General features: G+C 41.8%; 1 protein-coding gene across 4 annotated transcripts in view; it reads left to right on the forward strand.

Annotated features, from left to right (window-relative positions):
- The first annotated feature begins 1,130 nt into the window (after positions 1–1,130).
- Positions 1,131–24,904, forward strand: part of CNOT10 (CCR4-NOT transcription complex subunit 10) — a 105,336-nt gene continuing 81,562 nt past the window's right edge. Inside the window, exons 1-3 of one of the 4 annotated variants that reach the window (XM_003930920.2) lie at positions 1,131–1,425; positions 22,530–22,624; positions 23,463–23,624. In XM_003930920.2, coding sequence (XP_003930969.1) covers positions 1,404–1,425; positions 22,530–22,624; positions 23,463–23,624 — 279 coding nt within the window. In that variant the 5' untranslated portion in view covers positions 1,131–1,403. Of the gene's footprint in view, positions 1,426–11,981; positions 12,884–22,529; positions 22,625–23,462; positions 23,625–24,904 lie in introns of those variants that run through there. The other 3 variants (XM_074405926.1, XM_074405928.1, XM_074405927.1) reach the window with 3 other exon arrangements.

Here is a 24,904-nt window from a genome sequence, read left to right on the forward strand (position 1 = left end):
GGTTGCGGTGAGCCGAGATCGCGCCATTGCACTCCAGCCTGGGTAACAAGAGCGAAACTCCGTCTCAAAAAAAGAAAAAAAAAAAAACAACAACTGTCAAGGTCATCAAAAACAAGGAGAATCTGAGAAACTGTCACAGCCAAAAACAGCCTAAGAAGATATCATGAATAAATGTAATGTGGTGTCCTGGACAGGATCCTGGAACAAAACCCAAAACCAAAAGGACATTGAAAGAAAACTGGTAAATCTGAAGAAAATGTGTAGTTTAGTTAGTAACAATGCACCAGTCAAACTGGTTTCTTAGGTGTGATTAATAATGTGCCATAGTAAAATAATTTGAGATGTTCACAATCGGAGAAACCAGGTGAGGGGACAGGAACTCTAGGCGTCATCTTTGCAACTTTTCTGCACAATTAAAACTATTCTAAAATAGAAAGCGTTTCTTTTTCTTTTTTTCTTTTTGTTTTTTTTTTTTTTTTTTGAGACGGATTTTCGCTCTTGTTACCCAGGCTGGAGTGCAATGGCGCGATCTCGGCTCACCGCAACCTCCGCCTCCTGGGTTCAGGCAATTCTCCTGCCTCAGCCTCCTGAGTAGCTGGGATTACAGGCACACGCCACCATGCCCAGCTGATTTTTTGTATTTTTAGTAGAGACGGGGTTTCACCATGTCGACCAGGATGGTCTCGAACTCTCGACCTCGTGATCCACCCGCCTCGGCCTCCCAAAGTGCTGGGATTATAGGCTTGAGCCACTGCGCCCGGCAAGCGTTTCTTTTTAAACGGGGATCCTCAACAGCGCCTCTCTCACGGGGTGGTTGTGAGAAATCAATGAGATAGCACAGGTCAGGTGCCAGGCTCAACGCTTAGACATAAATGTCAGATGTGGTTATTGCAATCTTATGTAAAATTGAGGGACAAAAGTTCTGACACTTCGATGTTTTAATCACAATAAGCAAAAGACAGAGGCACGTAGGTCCCACCGCGTCGCGTCCACCGTGCGAACATCTAGAGGTTCCAGGCAGAGCACGTCCGGCTAGGGGCGGGGCGCGGAGGGGACGTCGGCGTGGGGCGGGGCCAGCAGCAGTTCCCACGCCGGCGCTGCAGGCGCGGCGGGCCACCGCCCCCGGAAGTAGTGGGTACTGGGACGCCGTGGGGCGGAAGCTGTGTATGGCGGGAGGCTGTGGCGCTGCCCGGGCGGGGACGCTGTTGCTGTTGCTAGACGACGCGAACTAGCTCTCGTCACTTCCTCAGCCCGCCGTCTGCCCACTCCCCAAGCCGGAACCCCGGGGCCCGGAGCCAGGGTAGGCACAGAGTTGTCCTCCGACGTCCAGGGCAGCTGCCAGCCCGGCGGCGGGAGTCAGGGCCACGCCACCTGCAGGGAAGAACCCGAGCCGAAGCGGGAAGATGGCTGCAGACAAGCCTGCAGGTAGGGCGCCAGCACCCCGAACGACTAGACGGCGGAACCTGCGGGGCCGGGCAGACCCTGCTCTGAGAGGCGGCGGGGCCCCGGGTGGGGACTCCAGGGCGACTTGAATTTGGGCGTGGATTTCTTTACCCCATCCTCTATCTTGGCTGTCGCTAACGTGAGTCTTTGGGCCCCGGGTTCAATAGTTGTTTTACTCAAGTGCAGCATGAAGTCGCTACTGGCCGCCTTTGCCGTGCTCTCCAGAATAACTCTGGCCCAAAAAGCTTAAATGTATTTTGCCGCTTCGCAGACTTTTCGACTTCTTCGTGGGAAAAAACAGACAAGAGAAAGTCACGCTGGAGCACACATCTGCCTATAATATCGCGTGGCTCACTCTGGGATTAACCTGGGCTGTTTTGGCCACATGTGGCTTCCTCTGGTCATTGACTCCTGTGGAATTAACTTTGTAAAGACCATTCTTTTTTTTTAAATAGAGATGGGTGGGGGTCTCACTATGTTGCCCAGGCTGATCTCGAACTTCTGGGCTCAAGCAATCCTACTGCCTCTGCCTCCCAAAGTAAATCACTTACTTAAATAGGCATAAAATCCCATTGCCTCTCTACAGTCCATGCTCCTAATATTTTGTGTTTGGTACCTAATTCCTCTAGTTCCTTGAAATTACTTAATCTCGATGGTTTTCTTATGGATTATTGCTCCCATTCCTAGAATCTTCTCCATTAAGGAATATAAGGTTATTTCCTGACCATGTCCAGAATGTTCCCTGCAAGAAATTAATATTCTTTGTGGCATACATGTTTTATTGGAAAGAACTTAAGTGACAGGATTTAAAAGCGATGGAACTTAGAATTTTTACAGTGAATTTAAAGAAAAAAATCTCTGTGTGCTGTGGATTTTAGTAGGTTCTGATCACAATACTGACAAAGGAACTTCACTGGAAATTAAACCAATTGTATTTTAGGTACAGAGGAGTAAAAATCATTAGAGGATCTCTTCAGTAATCTTCTAAGAAGAAAAACAACGGAGGAAAGGCCTAGAGAGGGTATAAGGAATATGCTGTGAAATTTTAGAGGTTGGTCAGGGAAGGCCTCTGGTGAGATGATATTTGAGTAGAGATTTGAAAGAAGTGAGGGAATGAGCCGTAAGAAGTGGGGAAAGGTGGATGGGGGAGAGACTGTTAGGAAAAAGGCATGGCCTGTTCAAGGCTGGACAAAGGGGCCAACATCTTCCTCCTTATTTTAGAATACCGCCTGTGTTTCCCACATTTACCATTCTTACTTGCTCAAACCATTGCGCTTGCCCGAAATCACCTTTTTAGAAATAAAGCCCATCCAGTTTTCACATCCTCAGTCATAAAGCCTTCTACTTGTTCATTTATTCATTCACGAAGATTGAGTGTTGAATAATGGATATGACACACTCCCTGCCTTTGAAGATCTGCTGCTCAGTCCATTGGAGGAGACAGACATATCCTAGTTGTACTCCTGTTTGGTAAGATCTGTGTAATGTGTGTAGTTGAAGAATAAGGTCCACAGTAATGAGGGGACTGTTGTTTTCATTGGTTTAAGTTTATAGGCCATGTTGAGGGAAACTTCCTGCTTAGATATAAGGTTAAATTTATATAAAGTAGATGAATATTTAGTGTGGCTCCCTTGAATCTCTGCTCATCTTCATCTCAACTGCTGTGTTTCTGGCCTTTATCTTTTAATATGATCTATGTCACATTAAGTAGTCTTCTCACTGGTGTTTGTCTCTAGTCTCTTCCTATCCCATCCATTTTCCTCACTGCAGCCCCCCCCTTTTATCCCTTAAGGCATTCATTGAATCATGTTATTCCCCTTCCTATAAACTTTCTAAGACTGTACGTGCTTTGGGCATTAAGTCGTCATGCTTTTTATTTAATTTTTATTAGTTTTTCTTTCTCTTTTTAAGTCCTCACTCTTTAATGAGGTTTGTGGGCATCTTCAAAATCTATTTCCAGCTGGTTTTTCTGCATCAACCCACCCAGCTCTTTATATCAGAAATTACTGTTGCAAAGCATTGTATTTTTTGAGCTTCTGGGCTGTAATGCCCTTTGTCTTCTCCATCTGGTGAACACTTTACTCATTCAAAGTCTATCTTACATGCCGCTTTCTCTCTGAGCTCATGAGGTCAGGATCTTTGTCACAGATGGTCTTTTGTGTGTGTGTTTCATCATTAGGTAAGAAAAAAGGGTCATGAAAGGACTTAAGGTGAGTGACCTGATCACATTGACTGTTGTAAATGGTGGATTCAACTGAAGCAAGACAGGAAGCCCAGAAACCACCTAAGACAAGTTCATGTTGTGATATTAATTTATTTAGTAAATATTCACCAATGGCCTGTTTTGCCAGGTACTACTCTAGGGACTGGGCAGGAAGAAAACAAAGTCTCAGTTCTCCTGGAGCTTATGTAGTATGAAGGACAGATGAGCATGTGAACAAAGTGAAAAAAGATGATTGCAAGTTGTGATAAATACTCTGAAGAAGACCAGGTGTGGTGGCTCGCACCTGTAATCCCAGCACTTTGGGAGGCTGAGACAGGCAGATTATCTGAGGTCAGGAGTTCAAAACCAGCCTGGCCAACATGGTGAAACCCCATCTCTACTAAAAATACAAAAATACCTGGGCATGCTGGCATTCACCTGTTATCCCAGCTACTCGGGAGGCTGAGGCAGGAGAATTGCTTGAACCCGGGAGGTGGAGGTTGCAGTGAGCCAAGATTGCACCACTGCACTCCAGGCTGGGTGACAGAGTGAGACTCTGTCTCAGAAAAAAAAAAACAACCAACTCTGAAGAAAAATAGTAAGAGAGGCAGTTGCTCATGCCTGTAATCCTAGCACTTTGGGAGACTGAAGTGAGAGGATTGCCTGAGGCCAGCAGTTTGAGACAAGCCTGGGCAGCATAGTGAAATCCTGACTCTAAAAAATCGAAAGCCAAACATGTTGTGTGCCTATATCTCAGTTCCTAGGGAGGCTGAGGTGGGAGGATTGCTTGTACCTAGGACTTCAAGGCTGCAGTGAGCTATGATCACATCACTGCCTGGGCAACAGAATGAGACCCTCTCTCAAAAAAATAAAATAAAAGTCAGTAAGAGACCCAGGCACGGTGGCTTACACCTGTAATCCCAGCACTTTGGGAGGCCAAGGCAGGCGGATCACCTGAGGTCAGGAGTTTGAAACCAGCCTGGCCAACATGGTGAAACACCATCTCTACTAGAAATACAAAAATTAGCTGGGCGTGGTAGTGGGCACCTGTAATCCCAGCTACTTGGAGGCTGACACAGGAGAATCGCTTGAACGCTCGAAGGGGAGGTTGCAGTGAGCTGAGATCATGCCATTGCACTCCAGCCTGGGCAACAAGAGCAAAACTCCATCTCAAAAAAAATAAAAAATAATAACAAATAAAAAATTAGTGAGAGAGTAGAGGATGACTGAAAGCAAAGGCCCTATTTTTTTACAGACAGATTGGTTAGAGAAAGGCTTTCTTAGAGTTGACATTTAAACAGAGACCCTAAGGATAAAGAGCCAGCTGTGTTGGGGAAGAATGATCCAGGTAAGAGGAGCAACAACTATGCAGAACCCTCGCTTGGAAAATGTTTAAAGAACATCAAGCAGACCCCTTGAATACAAGCTCCCAGGACAAAGACTTTTGTCTTATGTTAGTCGTGTTCTAGCTCTAGTGTCAAGAACAGTATCTGACAAATAAGAGACGCTCAACATGTAATTTAAGGCTGGATGCAGGAGCTCACACCTGTGGGAAGCTGAGATGGGAAAATCGCTTGAGGCCAGGAGTTCAAGACCAGCCTAGGCAACATAGCCAGACTCATCTCCATTAAAAACTAAAAATAGCCAGCCATGGTGGTATGACCCTGAAGTCATACCTACCCCATAGTGTGAGGTGGGAGGATGGTTTGAGCCCAGATTTCCAGGTTGCAGTGAGCTATAATTGTCACCGTACTCTAGCCTGGGTGACAGTGAGACCCTATCTCAAACAGAAAACAAAACAGAAAAGCCAGTACACATAATTTATAACATAATGAGCAAACGTATCGTGGCAAGAGATGAAATCACAGTTGTGTCAGGAGCTAGTGTATGTTAGGTGTTAACAGACCATGGAGGGAGTTTGAATTCATTTTAACTAATGGGAAGCCAGTGGGAGTTTTCAACAAGGGCATGATGGTGTGATCTGATTTATAGTTAACTGAGCCAGGTGAGGAATGATAAAGAATCAACAGTATGGGGTTTGAAATCAGATAGTCTAGATTTATCCTATTTGTACTACTTGGTATTTGTGTGACACTTGGCAAATTTCAAGAAGCCTTTTTTTTTTTTTAAGCTTCATCTTTCCTGTGTGTAGAATGAGAATGATGAAAGTATCTACCTCACAGATACAGTAACAGGTTAAATGATATAATCTCAGGCCCTACTTTTTTTTGTTCTTTAGTTTGTTTATTTGTTTTAAGACAGAGTCTCCCTCTGTCACCCATGTTGGAGTGCAGTGGTGCCATCATAGTTCACTGCAGCCTTGAACTCCTGGGCTCAAGTGATCCTCTTGCCTTAGCCTCTAGAGTAGTTAGGACTACAGGCATGTACCACCATACCCAGATAATTTTTAAATTTTTTGTAGACATGGGGTGTTGCTGTTTTGCCTAGGCTGGTCTTGAACTCCTGGCCTCAAGCGATCCTCCCATCAGGTTCTGGTGTTTTCTAAATGCTGACTAAGATTACTTTAGGGTAGTGGTAGGATGGAGAGGAGAGACAAATGGGAGAAATGTTTAAAGACTGACATTGGCAGGTTTTGGTGACTGGTAGAGAGCCGTGCTCCTTGAAAAAGGGTATTAGTTGAGCCTCAGTTTCCACATTCATAAAAATGGGGATCCTAATAGCTTTCTATTATATTTGCTTCACAGGGTTTTTAGCTTGTAAAGATCAACCGAGGTAAGTTGTATGTAAAAGCTCACATTCTCTGGGAAGCAGAACTCAGTTAAGGTGCTGCTTTTTTATTTGAAAGATACAAACCCCGGGGTAGTGAAAGTGAGGGAGAGAAGGAGGTCAAGCAAAGCAAAGAAAGACACAATACGTTATCCCTGGCTACTGCTTCACTTTGAGCTGTGAAGAGACATAGCAGGTCACTTGCATGTGAGAGTTTTCTGGAGGGATTTTGAGGAGAAACTTCAGAGAGAAAGGAGGGATGATTTATCTGTCTAGCTTCCTGCCACTTTTGGTTGGCAGTTGGTGAGGACTCACCCCATTGGAGAACTAATTTACCGGTGCTGCTGGGTTAGATGTTTTCCCAGTGATGGATCACCCAGCTGATACCACACCCTGAATTGTATTTCAACCAAATCCTACAGGGAGGAGTGTCTTAGGATATGGGTAGGTACACCAACCAAAAACAAAGAGGCAGTGGAAGGTTCACAAGGTTTGTGTCTCTATAGTATAGAAAAGTCATGTGAAACCAGTGTCATTCTTGACTAAGGAAATGAATAGACAGTGTTTTAGAATTTGTGTGTGTGTGTACTTTTTAGGGTTATTTGAAAGGAGAAAGTAGCTGAAGTTAGGACACAAAATCCGAAATTTGAAATTATCTGAGAATTTGCACTAGGAAGATGGTGATAGCAGTAGTCTCAATAAGAAAAGATTGATAACATTATGAAGAAGGGAAAAACAGAACCAGATGAGTAATAAGAAATCAAGACAAGAATACTTAATGAAATTGGCTGGGTGTGGTGGCTCACCCTATAATCCCAGAACTTTGGGTGGCCGAGGTGGGTAGATCACCTGAGGTCAGGAGTTCAAGACCAACCTGGCCAACATGGCAAAACCCTTTCTCTACAAAAATATAAAAAATTAGCCTGGTGTGGTGGTGTGTGCCTGTAGTCCCAGCTACTCAGGAGGCTGAGGCAAGAGAATTGTGTGAACCTGGGAGGTGGAGTTTGCAGTGAGCCAAGATCGCACCACTGCACTCCAGCCTGTGCAATAGAGGGAGAGACTCTATCTCAAAAAAAAAGAGAAATTCTAAGCCAGGATGACCAGAAAAACTGTAGAAAGAGTGAACAAATGAGACTATTTTCAGTCAAAACTTTTAATTTAGCCTGCAATGGTGGCTCACACCTGTAATCCTAGCACTTTGGGAGGCCAAGCGAGGTGGGTGGGTCACCTGAGGTCAGGAGTTCGAGACCAGCCTGGCAAACATAGTGAAACATCATCTGTACTAAAAATAAAAATAAGCTGGACATGGTGACACCCCTGTAGTCCCAGCTACTCTGGAAGCTGAGGCAGGAGAATCACTTTAATTCAGAAGGTGGAGGTTGCAGTGAGCCGAGATGGTGCCACTGCACTCCAGCCTGGGCAACAGAGCAAGACTCCTCAAAAAAAAATAAAAAATAAAAAAGTCCATAAAACAAAATGTATAGGTTTTCTATCATACCTACCTACCTAGTCTCTCTTTCCGCATAACTAGTACCAAGGCTGCCATTCTTTCTATTCCTACACAAGCTCACATTGACTTAAAATACACATTTTAAGTCATCTATATATAATATATAAAGATGAGTAAGTATACTACAGCAACACTCTCCTGTCATTTGCTTTCTTTAAGGTCAGGTAAGGAATCTGTGCATTATTTGGTGTTTTTTCAACTTTTTATTATCAGTGATTTCAGAACACCTAAAAAATTAAAAAAATAAAATGAGTATATATCTACCCTTTGGTTCAGCAACTGTTACATTTTACTCTATTTGCTTCCTCTGTCTCTAGCTATGACTTTTTCTTTTCTTTTCTTTTCTTTTTAGCTCTACTCTCACTCTGTTGCCCAGACTAGAGCGCAGTGGCGTGATCTCAGCTCACTGCAATGTCCACCTCCCAAGTTCAAGCAATTTCCTGCCTCAGCCTCCCAGGTAGCTGGGATTACAGGCACACGCTACCATGCCCAGCTAATTTTTGTATTTTTGGTAGACACATGATTTCACTATGTTGGTGAGGCTGGTTTCAAACTCCTGAACTCAAGTGGTCTACCCTCCTTGGCCTCCCAAAGTGCTGACATGAGCCACCACACCCGGCTCTAGCTTTGACTCTTAATGTCAAAGCATTTCAAAATAGGTTATAGACATCATAGCAATTCATCTCTGAATATTTCAACGTGTATTTCTTAAAAATAGAGGCATTCACCTACATAACCACCAATACCATTGCCATACTTTAGACAATTAATGTTTCACTATATTAAAAATTTCCCACCGGCCAGGCACCATGCCTCACACCTGTAATCCTAGCACTTTGGGAGGCTGAGGCAGGAGGGTTACTTGAGCTCAGGAGTTACAGACCAGCGTAGGCAACATGGTGAAACCCTGTCTCTACCAAAAATACAAAAATTAGTGGTGGTACATGCCTGTAGTCCCACCTGCTGGGGAGGCTGAGGTGGGAGGATCACTTGAGCACTTGAGCCTGGAAGGCAAAGGTTGCAGTGAGCCGACATTATACCACTGCACTCCAGACTGGGTGACGGGGTGAGAACCTGTCTCAAAAAAAAAAAAAAGCCAATTTCCCCCCAGACATGGTAGTTCATACCTATAAATCCTAGCACTTTGGGAGGCCGAGGTGGATGGATTGCTTGAACCTAGGAGTTCAAGACCAGCCTGGGCACCTGGTGAAACACTGACTCTACAAAAAATACAAAAAGTTAGCTGGATGTGGTGACATGTGCCTGTAGTCCTAGCTATGGCTATGTTTTTAAAATTTATTTGTAGGCATGGGGTTCCAATATATTGCCCAGGCTGGTCTCAAACTCTTGGGCTGAAGGAATCCTCCCACCTTGGTCTCCCAGAGTACTGGGATTACAGGTGTAAGCCACTGTGCCCAGCTTTATCTCTTGTATTTTCTTAAACTGGAACTTATTTCTACAGGCTTGATTATGTTTAGGTTCAGCATATTTTTGAGATACGTTGTAGGTGATGGTATGAACTTTATTTTCTGCATAAAGTACATAATGTCTGGTTATCCAGCATTAGTGATGCTGAATTTGATCAATTTGAGATGGTGACAGGAATGTCTTTTTCCATTTGCAGTTAGAGGTAATTAATGGAGTAACTGGCATTTTGTAAATATCCACTGTTGTTGATTCTTTCCTTAATCAGTTGTATTGCTGAAGGTTACAAAATAATTTTTACCTAGTTCTATTAGTTCTATTATAGTTTCTTTTTTTTTTTTTTTTTTTTTTTTTTTTGAGACGGAGTTTCGCTCTTGTTACCCAGGCTGGAGTGCAATGGTGCGATCTCGGCTCACCGCAACCTCTGCCTCCTGGGCTCAGGCAATTCCCCTGCCTCAGCCTCCTAAGTAGCTGGGATTACAGGCACGCGCCACCACGCCCAGCTAGTTTTTTGTATTTTTTTTCTTTTTTTTTTTTTTTTGAGACAGAGTTTCGCTCTTGTTACCCAGGCTGGAGTGCAATGGCGCGATCTCGGCTCACCGCAACCTCCGCCTCCTGGGTTCAGGCAATTCTCCTGCCTCAGCCTCCTGAGTAGCTGGGATTACAGGCACGCGCCACCATGCTCAGCTAATTTTTTGCACCGTTAGTAGAGACGGGGTTTCACCATGTTGACCAGGATGGTCTCGATCTCTTGACCTCGTGATCCACCTGCCTCGGCCTCCCAAAGTGCTGGGATTACAGGCTTGAGCCACCGCGCCCGGCCGAGTTTTTTGTATTTTTAGTAGAGACGGGGTTTCACCATGTTGACCAGGATGGTCTCGATCTCTCGACCTTGTGATCCACCCACCTCAGCCTCCCAAAGTGCTGGGATTACAGGCTTGAGCCACCGTGCCCGGCTCTATTATAGTTTCTACATTTGCTAGTGAATATTATTCTCTGAAGAATAGCTCTCCTGGGCTGGGTATAGTGGCTCATGCCTGTAATCCCAGCACTTTGGGAGTCCGAGGTGGGCAGACTGCTTGAGTCCAGGAGTTCAAGAGCAACCTGGGCAACATGAGGAGAGCCCGTCTCTACAAAAAGATTGAAAAAACTTAGTCAGTGTGCTGCTGTGTGCCTGTAGTCCCAGCTACTTGGGAGGCTTAGATAGGAAGGTCACTGGAGCCTAGGAAGTCAAGGCAGTGAGCCATGATCAGACCACTGCACTCTAGCCTGGGCTACAAAGCAAGACCCTATCTCAACAACGAAAAAAAATAGCTTTCCTATATTGACTATTATTCTTCCCAGAAAGACATGTTAAATGCTAAAAGCCTAATTCATTCTTTTCAATTATCAGTTTTCAGAACAAGGAGTTAAGGTGGTAGTGACCTATGTTTGATATTTAAAGTGTTTTGTTTTATTTTTAATTTAATTAATTTTTTTGAGGCAGGGTCACATTCTGTTGCCCAGGCTGGAGTGTAGTGGTGTGATCTTGGCTCCCTGCAGCCTTGACCTCCCAGGCTCAAGTGATCCTCCCACCCCAACCTCCCAAGGAGCTGGGACTACAAGTGCACACCACCACACCTGGCCAGTTTTTCTGTTTTTTGTAGAGACGTGGTTTTGCCATGTTTCCCAGGCTGGTCTCAAACTCCTGGACTCAAGCTAACCTCCTGCCTCAACCTCCCAGAGTGCTGGGATTACAGGTTGAGTCACTGTGCCCAGCTTCTTGAGTGTTTTTAATGTTAGAATTTAGAGTAATATATTGGTCTTTTTCTTTCTTTCTTTCTTTTTTTTTTTTTTTAAGATGGGGTTTCACCATGTTGGTCAGGCTTGTCTTGAACTCCTGACCTCAGGTGATCTGCCCACCTCAACCTCCCAAAGTACTGGGATTACAGGCGTGAGCCACCATGCTCAGCTGATGAGATTTACTCTAGTTTTAAAATATTAATAATTTATTAAAGTTACAAATTCAAAAAGCCTAGATTTTACTTAAACTTTTACAGTGAATTTAGACAACTTATTCTACTTGGAGGTCTAATTTTAAAGGCCTGTGATAAATGTTTAAACTTATTTCGGCCAGGCGCGGTGGCTCAAGCCTGTAATCCCAGCACTTTGGGAGGCCGAGGTGGGTGGATCACGAGGTCGAGAGATCGAGACCATCCTGTTCAACATGGTGAAACCCCGTCTCTACTAAAAGTGCAAAAAATTAGCTGGGCATGGTGGCACGTGCCTATAATCCCAGCTACTCAGGAGGCTGAGGCAGGAGAATTGCCTGAGCCCAGGAGGTGGAGGTTGCGGTGAGCCGAGATCGTGCCATTGCACTCCAACCTGGGTAACAAGGGCGAAACTCCATCTCAAAAAAAAAAAACAAAAAAAAAAAAACTCATTTCGAAGTTCACCTTCAGTGTAACACCTTCAAACATAAAATGTTAACTACTTAAAAAATTTCATCAAGACTGTGCTTTCAGGGATCATTTCTTTTTGCAATAGTACGATCTTGGCTTACTGCAACCTCCACCTCCCAGATTCAAGCGATTCTCCTGCCTCAGCCTCCCAAGTAGCTGGGATTACAAGCATGCACCACCGCGCCTTGCCTAATTTTTGTATTTTTAATAGAGATGGGATTTCACCATGCTGGCCAGGCTGGTCTGGAACTCCTGACCTCAGGTGATCCGCATACCTTGGCCTCCCAAAGTGTTGGGATTACAGGCTGAGCCACCACACTGGCCATGCTGATATTGTTGATTTGAATTTCTGTTCCTTTATTTCTACACCACTGGGCAGGATGCTCAATTCTGTAGCATTGCTTGTTGTGAATGGCTTATTCTTTGGACTGCAAAGTGTGTGCTTTCCCGTTTCTCCAACTCCTCTTGTCCAGCGTAAAGTGGAGGGAATGTGGTTTAGTGAATAAACCATTTGGGGTTTTGCTAAGTCAAGTATACTTGTTCAGATGATAGAAACCATATGTGAGGTATGATAACCTAACTTTATGGTGACTTTCGTAAGCCTAAGTTGTTTTTCTTCGAAATGGCATCCTTCTTAAGCTTTAGAACTTTCCTTCACGAGGGCATCATTGGTGTTTTGTGACTGTGATCTTTGATTTCCTTAGGTCTTTTAACATCTCTTTTTTCTTTGGAAAAGTGTTCTTTTCTTGAACATCAGTGGAGCTGTATTTTGATGAATGTAGCTTGTAGTCTCCTCCAATCAGATTTGAATGATTAACATTCTGTATTGGAATATCTGTGTGCTTTCAGTTAACCGATGGTTTTCAGTTTTGAAAACGTGATACGTTTCTTTTCTGTTTAGTTCAAACCTAAAGGCAATTGTTTAATTAGAAATGAAGTCTACTGGTGTAAAGACTTTCAAGGTTTATGGGTCAAAGAGCTCTGTATGCACAGAAGGTCAGCCATGTTCATTAGGCCAGAGTAGAAGGAAAGTCAAGCTTATGGGTGAACGGTCGCATACTCTTTCAATTGGCAATGGAGACTACTTTTGGACAAATAAAGAAATGCTGTGGAATTATGTGCAGAGTCTGTCTGGTAAGAAGTCAGTAGCTATAAATAATAAATGTTTTTAAAACATTTAAAAAACTGATTACATGTAAAAAAAAAAACTGATTACAAAAACAAATACCCATTTCTGGCAGAAAACTTGAGAAGTATACAAATATATGACAGGGAAAATAAAAATAATCCTGTTGAAGTGTGTGTGTGTGTGTGTGTGTGTGTGTGTGTGTGTGTATTTATTATTATTATTATTATTATTTTTTAATGGGATCTCAGCTGGGTGTGCTGGCTCACACCAGTTAATCCCAGCACTTTGGGTGGCTGAGGTGGGCAGATCACTTGAGATCAGGAGTTCAAAATCAGCCTGGACAACATGGTGAAACCCTGCCTCTACTAAAAATATAAAAATTAGCCAGGTGTGATGGTGGATGCCTGTAATCACAGCTACTCAGGAGGCTGAGACAGGAGAATCACTTGAATCTGCAAGGTGGAGATTGCGGTGAGCCAGGATCGTGCCTCTGCACTCCAGCCTGGACGACAGAGTAAGACTCTGTCTCAAAAAAAAAAAAAAGAAAGAAAGAAATGAGGGGGCCAGGCGCAGTGGCTCAAGCCTGTAATCCCAGCACTTTGGGAGGCCGAGGCAGGTGGATCACAAGGTCAAGAGATCGAGACCATCCTGGTCAACATGGTGAAACCCCGTCTCTACTAAAAATACAAAAAATTAGCTGGGCATGGTGGTGCGTGCCTGTAATCCCAGCTACTCAGGAGGCTGAGGCAGGAGAATTGCCTGAACCCAGGAGGCGGAGGTTGCGGTGAGCCGAGATCGCGCCATTGCACTCCAGCCTGGGTAACAAGAGCGAAACTCCGTCTCAAAAAAAAAAAAAAGAAAGAAAAGAAAGAAATGGAATCTCACTGATTGCTCAGGCCGGTAGTCATATACTGGACTCAAGCAATCCTCTCTCCCAAGCCTCTTGAGTACTGAAGTGTGTATTTTTTTTTTTAATAGACAATTTTTGGCCCGGTGCGGTGGCTCATGCCTGTAATACCAGCACTTTGGGAGGCTGAGGCAGGTGGATCACGAGATCAAGAGATCAAGACCATCCTGGCCAACACGGTGAAACCCCATCTCTACTAAAAATACAAAAATTAGCTGAGTGTGGTGGCACGCACCTGTGGTCCCAGCTACTTGGGAGGCTGAGGCAGGAGAATCGTTTGAACCCAGGAGGCGGAGGTAGCAGTGAGCCGAGATTGTGCCACAGCACTCTAGCCTGGCAACAGAGCAAGACTCTGTCTCAAAAAATAAATAGATAGATAGATAATAAATACATACATAAAAACAGGTAATTTTTATCCTGAACTTAAAGAACGTAGGTAAAATAATGGTTTGTTAACATGTGAAAGGTTATTGAGCTCAGCTCTCTGAAACATATGTAGAAATGGGAATTTCAGAGGCTCCTGTCAGCCTTAGAGTCCAGCTTACTTACTTATTTACTTATTTATTTAGAGATGGGGTCTCACTGTCACCCAAGCTGGAGTCTAGTGGCACAATCTCAGTTCACTGCAACCTCCACCTCAGCCTCCCTAGTAGCTGGCATGTGCCACCACACCCAGCTAATTTTTGTATTTTTGGTAGAGGGTTTTGCCATGTTGCCCTGAGCTCGAGATCCACTCACCTCAGCTTCCCGAAGTGCTTGGATTATAGACTTGAGCCACTGTGTCCAGCCCAGCTTATGTATTTATATAAGATATATATATATATTAAAATAGGCTTCTCTACTTTTCTGGAAAATTTTAGGAGACTTGCTTTTTTTTTTTTTTTTTTTGAGGTGGAGTCTCACTCTGTTGCCCAGACTGGAGTGCAGTGGCGTGATCTCGGCTCACTGCAGCCTCTACCTCCCAGGTTCCAGTGATTCTCCTGCCTCTGCCTCCCAAGCAGCTGAGATTATAGGCATGCGCCACCACATCTGGCTAATTTTTGTGTTTTTAGTAGAGACAAGGTTTTTAGTAGAGACCATGTTGGTCAGGCTGGTCTCAAACTCCTGACCTCAGGTGATCCACCCACCTCAGCCTCCCAAAGTGCTGGAATTATAGGTGTGAGCTACCATGCCCGGCCTGAGACTGGGGGTTGATGATAGCAGTGGCCACAAGAACTGCTCTGCTTTTAGTGGAGAATAGAAGCTTAAAATTTTTAGCACTTGGGTGAGTTGTTGGGTTTTGCCCTCTGCCCTATATTTCTAAGGTACTGTCACAGTTGGGCCCAAAAGTCCCATTAAAGAATGTCATCTAATCTAGGGCATATTTTACTTTTTTCTTTTATTCATATTTATTATTATTATATTATTTTTGAGACAGGGTTTCACTCTGTCACCCAGGCTGGAGTGCAGTGGCATAGCCATGGCTTACTGCAGCCTCAGCCTTCCAGGCTTCAGGATTATCCCACCTCAGCCCCTCAAGTAGCTGGTAGTACAGGCACATGCCACTATGCCTGGCTAATTAAAGAAAAAAAATTTTTTTTTAATAGAGACAGGGTCTCGTTTGGTTGCCCAGGCTAGTCTCGAACTCCTGGGCTCAAGCAATCTTCCTGGTTTGGCCTGCCAAAGTGCTGGGATTACAAGTGTGAGCCATTGTGCCCAGCCCAGGGGCGTATTTTAGAAGAAGCTTTAGAAATAACTTGATGGCAAACCAAGAATTTTTGGCATTTAGTTAAAATCTATTATGCTTCTTTCTAAGAGAAAACACATTTTTTTTAAATGTTAGGTTTTCTAAAATCTTTAATAAAGGAAACATGAAAGGTATTTATAGTCTGTTAAAGTTTTATGGTGACGATATGTGGACTGAGGATTCTGTTTCAATCTAAATTTATAACTTGCTTTCTGAGGTCCTAAAGTTCCTGTGTCCCATTTTTATATGTTTAAAAATAATTGGTCCTTATTGTTTCTCTGCACCTGACAGTTTTGCAAAACACATGTATTGGGTAAACAGTATGGTCTTGCAGTGAAACTCATTGTTACTGGCTTTCCAAAGAAAAAGCTGTTTAACATTGTCGTTTAAAACTTTATTCACTTAACTCTTAGTTTTTCCTCCTCCCTGTTGTATGCTAAAGTGGAAATAAAATACTAATTTGACCTTCTAACTTTAATTATCAGAAGTAACACTTTTAATAAGCCCAAATACTGGAATGCCTTTTTTATTGGGCAGATAAGTTCTTAGATCTTAGATGAGTTGGTTTACGTACAAGTTAACAGTATTACATTATTATAAGTGGTGACTCTCAAAAGGGTGTTCAGTCTTCTAGGGGTTTTGTAGTGATCTAAAAGAGCTGTTTTATAGTCAAGTCACATGAAATCTAATTTTACTGTTAATTTTTATGTTTAAAGTACCGACATAAATATATTTTTAAAACTAAACTACAGGAATTTTTAGTTGTTCTGGCAAAAGGAGATGGGGGAAGGGAGCTATGTTTATTTAGCATCACCAATTAAAGACAGGCCAAAGAAAGACTGGACTGAAGATGTGACTGCTTCTAAGACTTGTGCTCTTTTAATTATGCCATATTACCTTCTTGGAAAAGGGAAGTTGGGAATCTTCACTGACTGCTGACATGTGTGTGCCAGGCTAGGACTTCCCAAAGTTAGTTCTGTTGACAACTGGTTATTTTATTTTTAGTTTATTAAGATGGGGTCTTACTCTGCTGCCCAGGCTGGAGTGCTGTGGCATGATCTCAGCTCACTATACCCTCCAGCTCCTGGGTTCAAGCAATCCTCCCACCTTTGCCTCCGGAGTAGCTGGGACTATTGATGAATTCTCACACAATGAACACTCCTATGGATCAATACCAGCACCCTAGAAACCCCTCTTGTGTGTCTTGCAGTTACTAGCCTACTGAAGGTAACTACTCATCTGACTTCTAAAACCTTTTATTAGTTTTGGACAGACATTTAAAAATAAAACTTTTTGGGCCGGGCCCGGTGGCTCAAGCCTGTAATCCCAGCACTTTGGGAGGCCGAGGCGGGTGGATCACAAGGTCAAGAGTTCGAGACCATCCTGGTCAACATGGTGAAACCCCATCTCTACTAAAAATACAAAAAATTAGCTGGGCATGGTGGCGCATGCCTGTAATCCCAACTACTCAGGAGGCTGAGGCAGGAGAATTGCCTGAACCCAGGAGGCGGAGGTTGCGGTGAGCCGAGATCGCGCCATTGCACTCCAGCCTGGGTAACAAGAGCGAAACTCCGTCTCAAAAAAAAAAAAAAAGAAAAAAAAACTTTTTAAAAAACTAATCTCTGCTCATTATAAAAATGTAAATGATTAAGAGGAATATAAAGGAAAGTAAAATCTTTCTCTCCTCCATCCTACTCCCCAGAGGTAACCAACCAGTAATAGTTTGATGTGTATCGTTGTACACTTTATTCTGTACATATTCAGAGATACATATTTTTGTATATGTTTTTACAAAACATGGGATTCAGTTGTGTAAAGCAGTTTGCAATCTGTTTCTTTTATTTAACAACACATTGTAGATATTTTTCCATGTCAAATTATGTAGACTTAGTAACTGTTAATGTGCCATTGTATCCCTATACCATGATTTAATTATCAAATCTCTTAAAGAATATTTATTTCTAGACATTTGGTATGATTTTAATTTATAATTATTTAATAAATAATGAGGTTGGATTTCATTCCATGTTATTAAACCATTCGTATTTACTCTTCTTTCAAAAAGTTTCTGGTGTTTGAGGAACTTTGAAGAACTGTGGCAGGGTTCTTAAGGATAAGGGAGCTCGTTTATCTAGGCAACTCTTGGAAGCCATTATGGAGGGAGTCACACTTCCCCAGTATCCTGGTAGGGGGCTTGTGATGGATGATGTGTGACAGTGGAGGCTATTATGAAAGATGCAACTCTAGGGCACCATACTGGGGGAGCATTCTGCCAGCTCTGCCCCCACTTGAGTCCATGTTGGCAGATTTGTAGGAGAGGGAAGAATGGAAAGGAGACAGTAAGCAAAACAACCCTATGACTGGTGTAATTCTTAACAACTTTCTGGAAAGTTGGTTGAAGGAACTCTTGAGGGGTAAACTTGGGGGCAGGGTGGTCTACTATTTCTCGTGTGGGGATTTGTCTTCCATTGATACCTTAATTGGATATGAGTGCTGTTTTAGGAACGTAACAGTTTTTTGTTTTGGTTTGGTTTTTTGAGATGAAGTCTTGCTCTGTCACACAGGCTAGAGTGCAGTGGCGTAATCTTGGCTCACTGCAACCTCTGAGTCGCAGGTTCAAGCAGTTCTCCTGCTCCAGCCTCCCGAGTAGCTGGGATGCACTACAGGCATGCAGTGCCATACCCGGCTAATTTTTGCATTTTTAGTAGAGACTGGGTTTTACCATGTTGTCCAGGGTGATCTTGAGCTCCTGACCTCAGGTGATCTGCCCGCCTCGGCCTCCCAAAGTGCCGGGATTATAGATGTGAGCCACTGCACCCGGCCTCAGTTTCTTTATAGAAGCTCGTTTGGAGTTACTGAATCTGAGTTGGAAGGGATTCTAAAAAGTATCTAATACAGACTCTCATTTAGGAAATAGGGAAGCTGAAATTTGACCCAGTTCCACTTCTGTAGCATCCATTTAATTTCAGAAGTGACATTAAAGTTTTAGTCTTTTTTTTTTTTTTTTTTTGATACGGAGTTTCGCTCTTGTTACCCAGGCTGGAGTGCAATGGCGCGATCTCGGCTCACCGCAACCTCCGCCTCCTGGGTTCAAGCAATTCTCCTGCCTCAGCCTCCTGACTAGCTGGGATTACAGGCAAGCGCCACCATGCCCAGCTACTTTTTTGTGTTTTTAGTAGAGATGGGGTTTCACCATGTTAACCAGGATGGTCTCGATCTCTCGACCTTGTGATCCACCCGCCTCGGCCTCCCAAAGTGCTGGGATTACAGGCTTGAGCCACTGCTCCCGGCCCTAAGTTTTAGTCTTATTATTTCAATTCTAAAAATCGTCTCTATGACACTGTGTAACCTGCCTCCCGTCTGTGCTGAAAGTGATAGAATCTGCATGATCATACTACATATTAGGGGTTTACTCTGCCAGGTATGTGCCGGTTACTTCACATATATTCTTAGTAAAGTTTTACAATAATTTAAAAAAGGATTTTCTTTTCTTTTATTTCTTTTTTTTTTTTTTTAGACAGAGTCTCACTCTGTTGCCCAGGCTAGGGTGCACTGGTGCAATCTCAGCTCACTGCAGCCTCCACCTCCTGAGTTCAAGCAGTTCTGCCTCAGCCTCGCAAGTACCTGAGATTATGGGCACATGCATGATGCCTGGCTATTTTTTTGTATTTTCAGTAGAGATGGGGTTTCAACATGTTGGTCAGGCTGGTCTCAAACTCCCGACCTCAGGTGATCTGCCCACCTCAGCCTTCCAAAGTGCTGGGATGAGCCACCGCACCTGGCCTTGAAAAAGGGTTTTCATATCCGCATTTTGCAGATAGGTTCAAGCTTTGGAGGCCTTTGAGTTTTAGTCTGCAGCAACAATTCTATATGAAAAAAAATTCCTATATAAATAAGAAGTCCAAATATTGTGAGACTTTGAAATTCTTTAAAGTCATATACAGTGACATTGCTGTCACCTACCTATTTTTGCGGCCCTCGATATCACATTTACACAATGGTCACATTTCTTTTTAATGGTATTTCCATTAATGGTGCATGGAGCTTTTGCTAATGAGTAGAACCAAGAAACAGAATATTCTTTGGGAAATATTAAAATATAAAAGGCACCTTTTAAAAACAAATGACAAATCTTAGCAGAAAGGAAAACTTAACATTAAAAATGACTAGGCTGAGCGCAGTGGCTCACACCTGGAATCCCGGTGCTTTGGGAGGCTAAGGCCTGCAGGTCACCTGAGGTCAGGAGTTTAAGACCAGCCTGGCCAATGTGGCAAAACCCCATCTCTACTAAAAATAAAAAAAATTAGCCAGGTGTGATGGTGGGCACCTGTAGTCCCAGCTACTCAGGAGAGACTGAAGTGGGAGAATCGCTTGAACCCAGGAGGCGGAGGTTGCAGTGAGCTGAGATCATGCCACTGTAGTCCAGCCTGAGTGACAGAGCAAGACTCCGTCTAAAAAAAAAAATAAATAAAATAATAAATAAATTAAAATGACTAATATTTACATTACCTATATAGTATTCTTGCCGGAAATGTTAAATTGCATGTAATATTGAGGAAATAACCAGAAAAATTCAGAATGTAGTACATTCTAATTCTATTTAATTAATTCTAATTGACTTGGACTCTTAAAAAAAAAAAAAAACAATGGCCTAATGGTATGGTGTAGCCCTGTGTGCCCCACCAAATCTCGTGTTGAATTGTAATCCCCAATGTTGGGGGAGGGACCTGGTGTGAGGTGACTGGATCATGGGGGTGGTTTCCTCTTGATGTACTAGTTATAGTGAGTGAATTCTCCCTATATCTGGTTGTTTAAAAGTGGTGGGCAGATCACCTGAGGTCAGGAGTTTGAGACCAGCCTGACCAACATGGAGAAACCCCATCTCTACTAAAAATACTAAAAATTAGCCAGGCATGCTGGCACACGCCTGTAATCCCAGCTACTCAGGAGGCTGAGGCAGGAGAATCTCTTGAACTTGAGAGACGGAGGTTGCAGTGAGCCGAGATCATGTCGTTGCACTCCAACCTGGGCAACAAGAGTGAAACTCCACCTCAAAAAAAAAAAAAAAAAAAAAAGTGTGTAGCACTTCCCACTTTGCTGTCTCTTCTGCTGACCATGTGAAGATGTGGTCATCTTGCTTCACATCTTGCTTCCCTTTTGCCTTCCAGCATGATTGTAAGTTTCCTGAGATGTCCCCATCTGTGCTTTCTTTACAGCCTGCGGAACCATGAGCCAATTAAACCTCTTTTCTTTATAAATTATCCAGTCTCTGGTAGTTTTTTTTTTTTTTTGAAACAGAGTCTCATGGAGTGAAGTGACATGATCTCAGCTCACTGCAACCTCTGCCTCCCAGATTCAAGTCATTCTCGTGCCTCAGCTTTCTAAGTAGCTGGGATTACAGGCATAAGCCACCATGCCCGGCCAATGATGACTTGAGAGAACTATAAAAAGTATTAAAGTGTTTGTCAGAGTACTGAACACACTTTTGTTCTGAGTAGTTTTAGGTTTGGTTCAGCTGAGATTTTTATCTTTAAAGGAATTCTATTTCCAAACTAAAACAAAAAGCAAAAAAATCTAATATTTAAAATAGTAAATTATAGAGGTAGGAGGTAGTTTTCCCAGCTAAACAGATTATTAATCTTTACTGAGAATTTGTATGGACACTTAGCATATTAAAGAAACTTTTTTTTTTTTTTTTTGAGACAGAGTTTCGCTCTTGTTACCCAGGCTGGAGTGCAATGGCGTGATCTCGGCTCACCGCAACCTCCGCCTCCTGGGTTCAGGCAATTCTCCTGCCTCAGCCTCCTGGATAGCTGGGATTACAGGCACGCGCCACCACGCCCAGCTAATTTTTTGTATTTTTAGTAGAGATGGGGTTTCACCATGTTGACCAGGATGGTCTCGATCTCTTGACCTAGTGATCCACCCGCCTTGGCCTCCCAAAGTGCTGGGATTACAGGCTTGAGCCACCACGCCCGGCCTAAAGAAACTTTTTAAATGGGTTAATCTTTTGGATTTCTGAGCTTCTGAAAATATTCCTTGCCTGGAAATTAGCTGTAAGTCCTTATCAATGTAGTTTTCTAATTGTTGAGTGTTAATACTTTCCAACTAAATTATAAATCCCTTAAAGGCATTGTAGGTGTGTTTATAATCTCGTGTCTCCAGTACCTGGCATAGTTGCTTGAATATGTGGGACTGTATATTGCTGGGTGGCAGATGTAATGTTTTTTAAGGAGTACAATATTCTCAGTTTGAATGTCCTCATCAACAGAGCTTATGGTCTTAAGTGAGCAGGTTTTCATTGTGTTTCAACTTGGCCGAAGGAAACATTTCAACTTTTCAGAGGAGTGGCTTCTTACTAGCTTATAAAGTTAGTTAGTCATTGTTGAGAAAGTCCTAACTTTGGCAACTTTATTAGGAAGAACACAAGATGAAAGCTAGGGACAAATTTACTATACAGTAGTCCCTGCCTTTTCCTCAAGAGATACATTCCAGGACCTCCAGTGGATACTCGAAACCACAGATTGTACTGAACCTATATACTGCTTTTTTTTATACAGACATAACTATGATAAAGTTTATTAGTGAGGCACAGTAAGAGATTAACAACAACAGTAATAAAATAACAGTTATCTGAATGTGGTTTCTCTTTCTCAGAATATCTTACTGTATCCTACTCACCTTTCTTCTATGACCTATTGATCTGATAACCAAGATGGCTACTATGTGTCCAAGGGACAGGTATCTTATACAACATAGAATGCTGGACAAAGGAATGATTGACTTCCTGGATGGGACAGAGTGGGACAGTGCGGGATGGCAAAGAGATTTCATCATGTTACTCAGAACATTGCAGTTTAAAACTTAGCTGCTTATTTCTGGAATTTTCCATTTGATATTTTCATACCATACTTGACCTTGGGTAACTGAAACTGAAGAAAGTGAAACTGGATAAATCCAGCAGGGACCACTGTACAACTTTAATTTCTAAAGAACTGTAAAACTTGTATGTTTGCAGATCAAGGAGCAGAGAAACATGAAGGCACAGGTCAGTCCTCTGGGATCACTGATCAAGAGAAGGAGTTATCCACCAGTGCTTTCCAAGCTTTCACAGTAAGAAATGGCTTCTCTTAATCTGTTCAAGTTGTAGGATTCTGTCAAGTATGAATGTTTTCTTAGCGAATTTTTTAATTTACAATTTTTATTCTGTAATAATTTGAGAGTTAATTTAGTGATAAGTATGTTCAATTTTAAAAATAAATGTTTTAGAGTTTAAATATGGTGAAAGGAATGGGATTAATTGGAGCCATTCCCAAGTTTTTGTAAACATGTTTTAACTCATACATTGTTGTTTTTAAGTCATTTACATTTAGATTTGTAAGTATGTGGGTCAGTCTTTTCATTTTACTATGCTGTTCTGTTCTTTATTTCTGAAATGTCAGATTCAAAAATTCTGTTTCTTGAAGGTACTTTAAAATAGAATCTAAAACTTTATTAGCAGAATTTTAACTTTTCTGTTATTAAACGATATGAAAGCAAACTATATTTGGTTATCAGGTTATATGCATGTTAGCAAAAGAACTTGACACTGGGTATTCCAAATATATTTACTAGAAAATAAAATTTGGAGTGATTATATTACCTTTCTTGACTAGCCTCAGCCGTTAATACCCTGCTAGCACTATATGTATATACCAATATATTTATTGTATCAATATATGTGTCTTATATGTGTCAATGTCAGAGTTGTGAATCTTAGGAAGTAAATATCCACAATTTCTTAACTGACATGAATATTGCTTTATCTAGTGACTGATTAGTATAAGTAGGGAAACTGTGTCTTTCTTTTTAAGAACTTTTAAGATAAAGATGAATGAAATATATTTGGAACGATGTACTATTCTTAAAGCTGGTATGTAATTTTGTGTGTGTGTGTTTTTTTTTTTTTTAGTCTGGAAATTATGATGCCTGTCTACAACACCTTGCCTGTCTACAAGATATAAACAAAGATGATTATAAAATAATTTTGAATACAGCAGTAGCTGAGTTTTTTAAAAGTAACCAAACAACAACAGATAATTTGAGACAAACACTTAACCAGCTGAAGAATCAGGTGATACACAAATGAATTTAACTATAAAAAATATTGTTCTGTTTTTTAATTTGTGAAATACAAATAGTTAAGGAAAATAAATGTATTTTGTCTGATATTTCTTGTCTGAAACATTTGCTAGTATTAATTTTATTTCTGTAAAATTATTATTCCAGGAGATTAAAAGTATGTTGTATGATTTTTTTTTTAAATTGGGGTTTTAATTAACTTGAACAGAATAGACTAATACACCAAATTCAAATGAGTGTTGAAGTTTTGAGAAAGAAAGAACTATGTGAAGAAGCTTAGCTGTGGAGATATATCTTGTTCATAATTATAAAAATATGATTACTAATGTCAAGTTGTTTCAGCATTTGGATCAGGAGATGATTAATTAAGTAGAAGATATTCTGCTTTATATCTGGTTTGAGGCTTGAATTGGGCATTGCTCTGGTTTTAACAGCAGTGTTTCTTGAATCATGGGGCTGGACCTTTGGTGTTCAAGAGGGCTGATAATATTGATGGTGCTGGTAGGATCAGCTGCCATACATTGTGTTCACTGTGTGACAGGACTCTGCCAAGAACCTTGTATGCAACTTCTTATTTGTTCTTCTCAGTAGTCCTATGAAATAGCTGTATAATTTTTCTCATATTAAAAATGGGAAAGCCAAAGCATAGATAACTGTGTAAATTGTCCAAAGACACAAAGCTTTTGAGTAGTAAAAGCTGCATGACCTCAGTTGTGTTTAACTCTAGAGCCTGTATTTTAGTTACTGTTTCACACTGTTAGGGAGTCATGAGACCTTTTGAAGACCCTTTCCTGTAATCATGAGTACCATGATACTGTATAATATCCCTCTAAAGTGTGACACAGGTAGAAATAAGTGGTCCCTTCAGGCACTCTATAATCCTTTATAGGCATAAAGGAATTTTTAAACCCCATTAAAATTCAAAAAGAATAATAGCTAAGATTTATTGAACATTTATTGAATACATACTTGGTGCCAAATTCTGGATAAGGTGCATTTTATGCCTTATCTCATATAAACCTCACACTCAACTCTCGAGGCAGTAGGTGCTTATTATCTCCGTTTTAAAACCAGGATTTAGGAAGTATAATAATTTAAATTTATACAACTAGGAAGGGAAGAAAATATTTAAACCAGGCTTTCTGACTCTTGAGCCTGTTCTCCTACCTGTCTCAATCTTCATAAATTTATATGTCATCATGTTTCATTACTCCGGTATTATTAATGATGACTTTATCTGGAGATCCTGAATCAGAGGAAAGATAATGTTTG

This window comes from Saimiri boliviensis, chromosome 9 (assembly GCF_048565385.1).
Source record: "Saimiri boliviensis isolate mSaiBol1 chromosome 9, mSaiBol1.pri, whole genome shotgun sequence".
Classification (NCBI taxonomy): Eukaryota; Metazoa; Chordata; class Mammalia; order Primates; family Cebidae; genus Saimiri; species Saimiri boliviensis.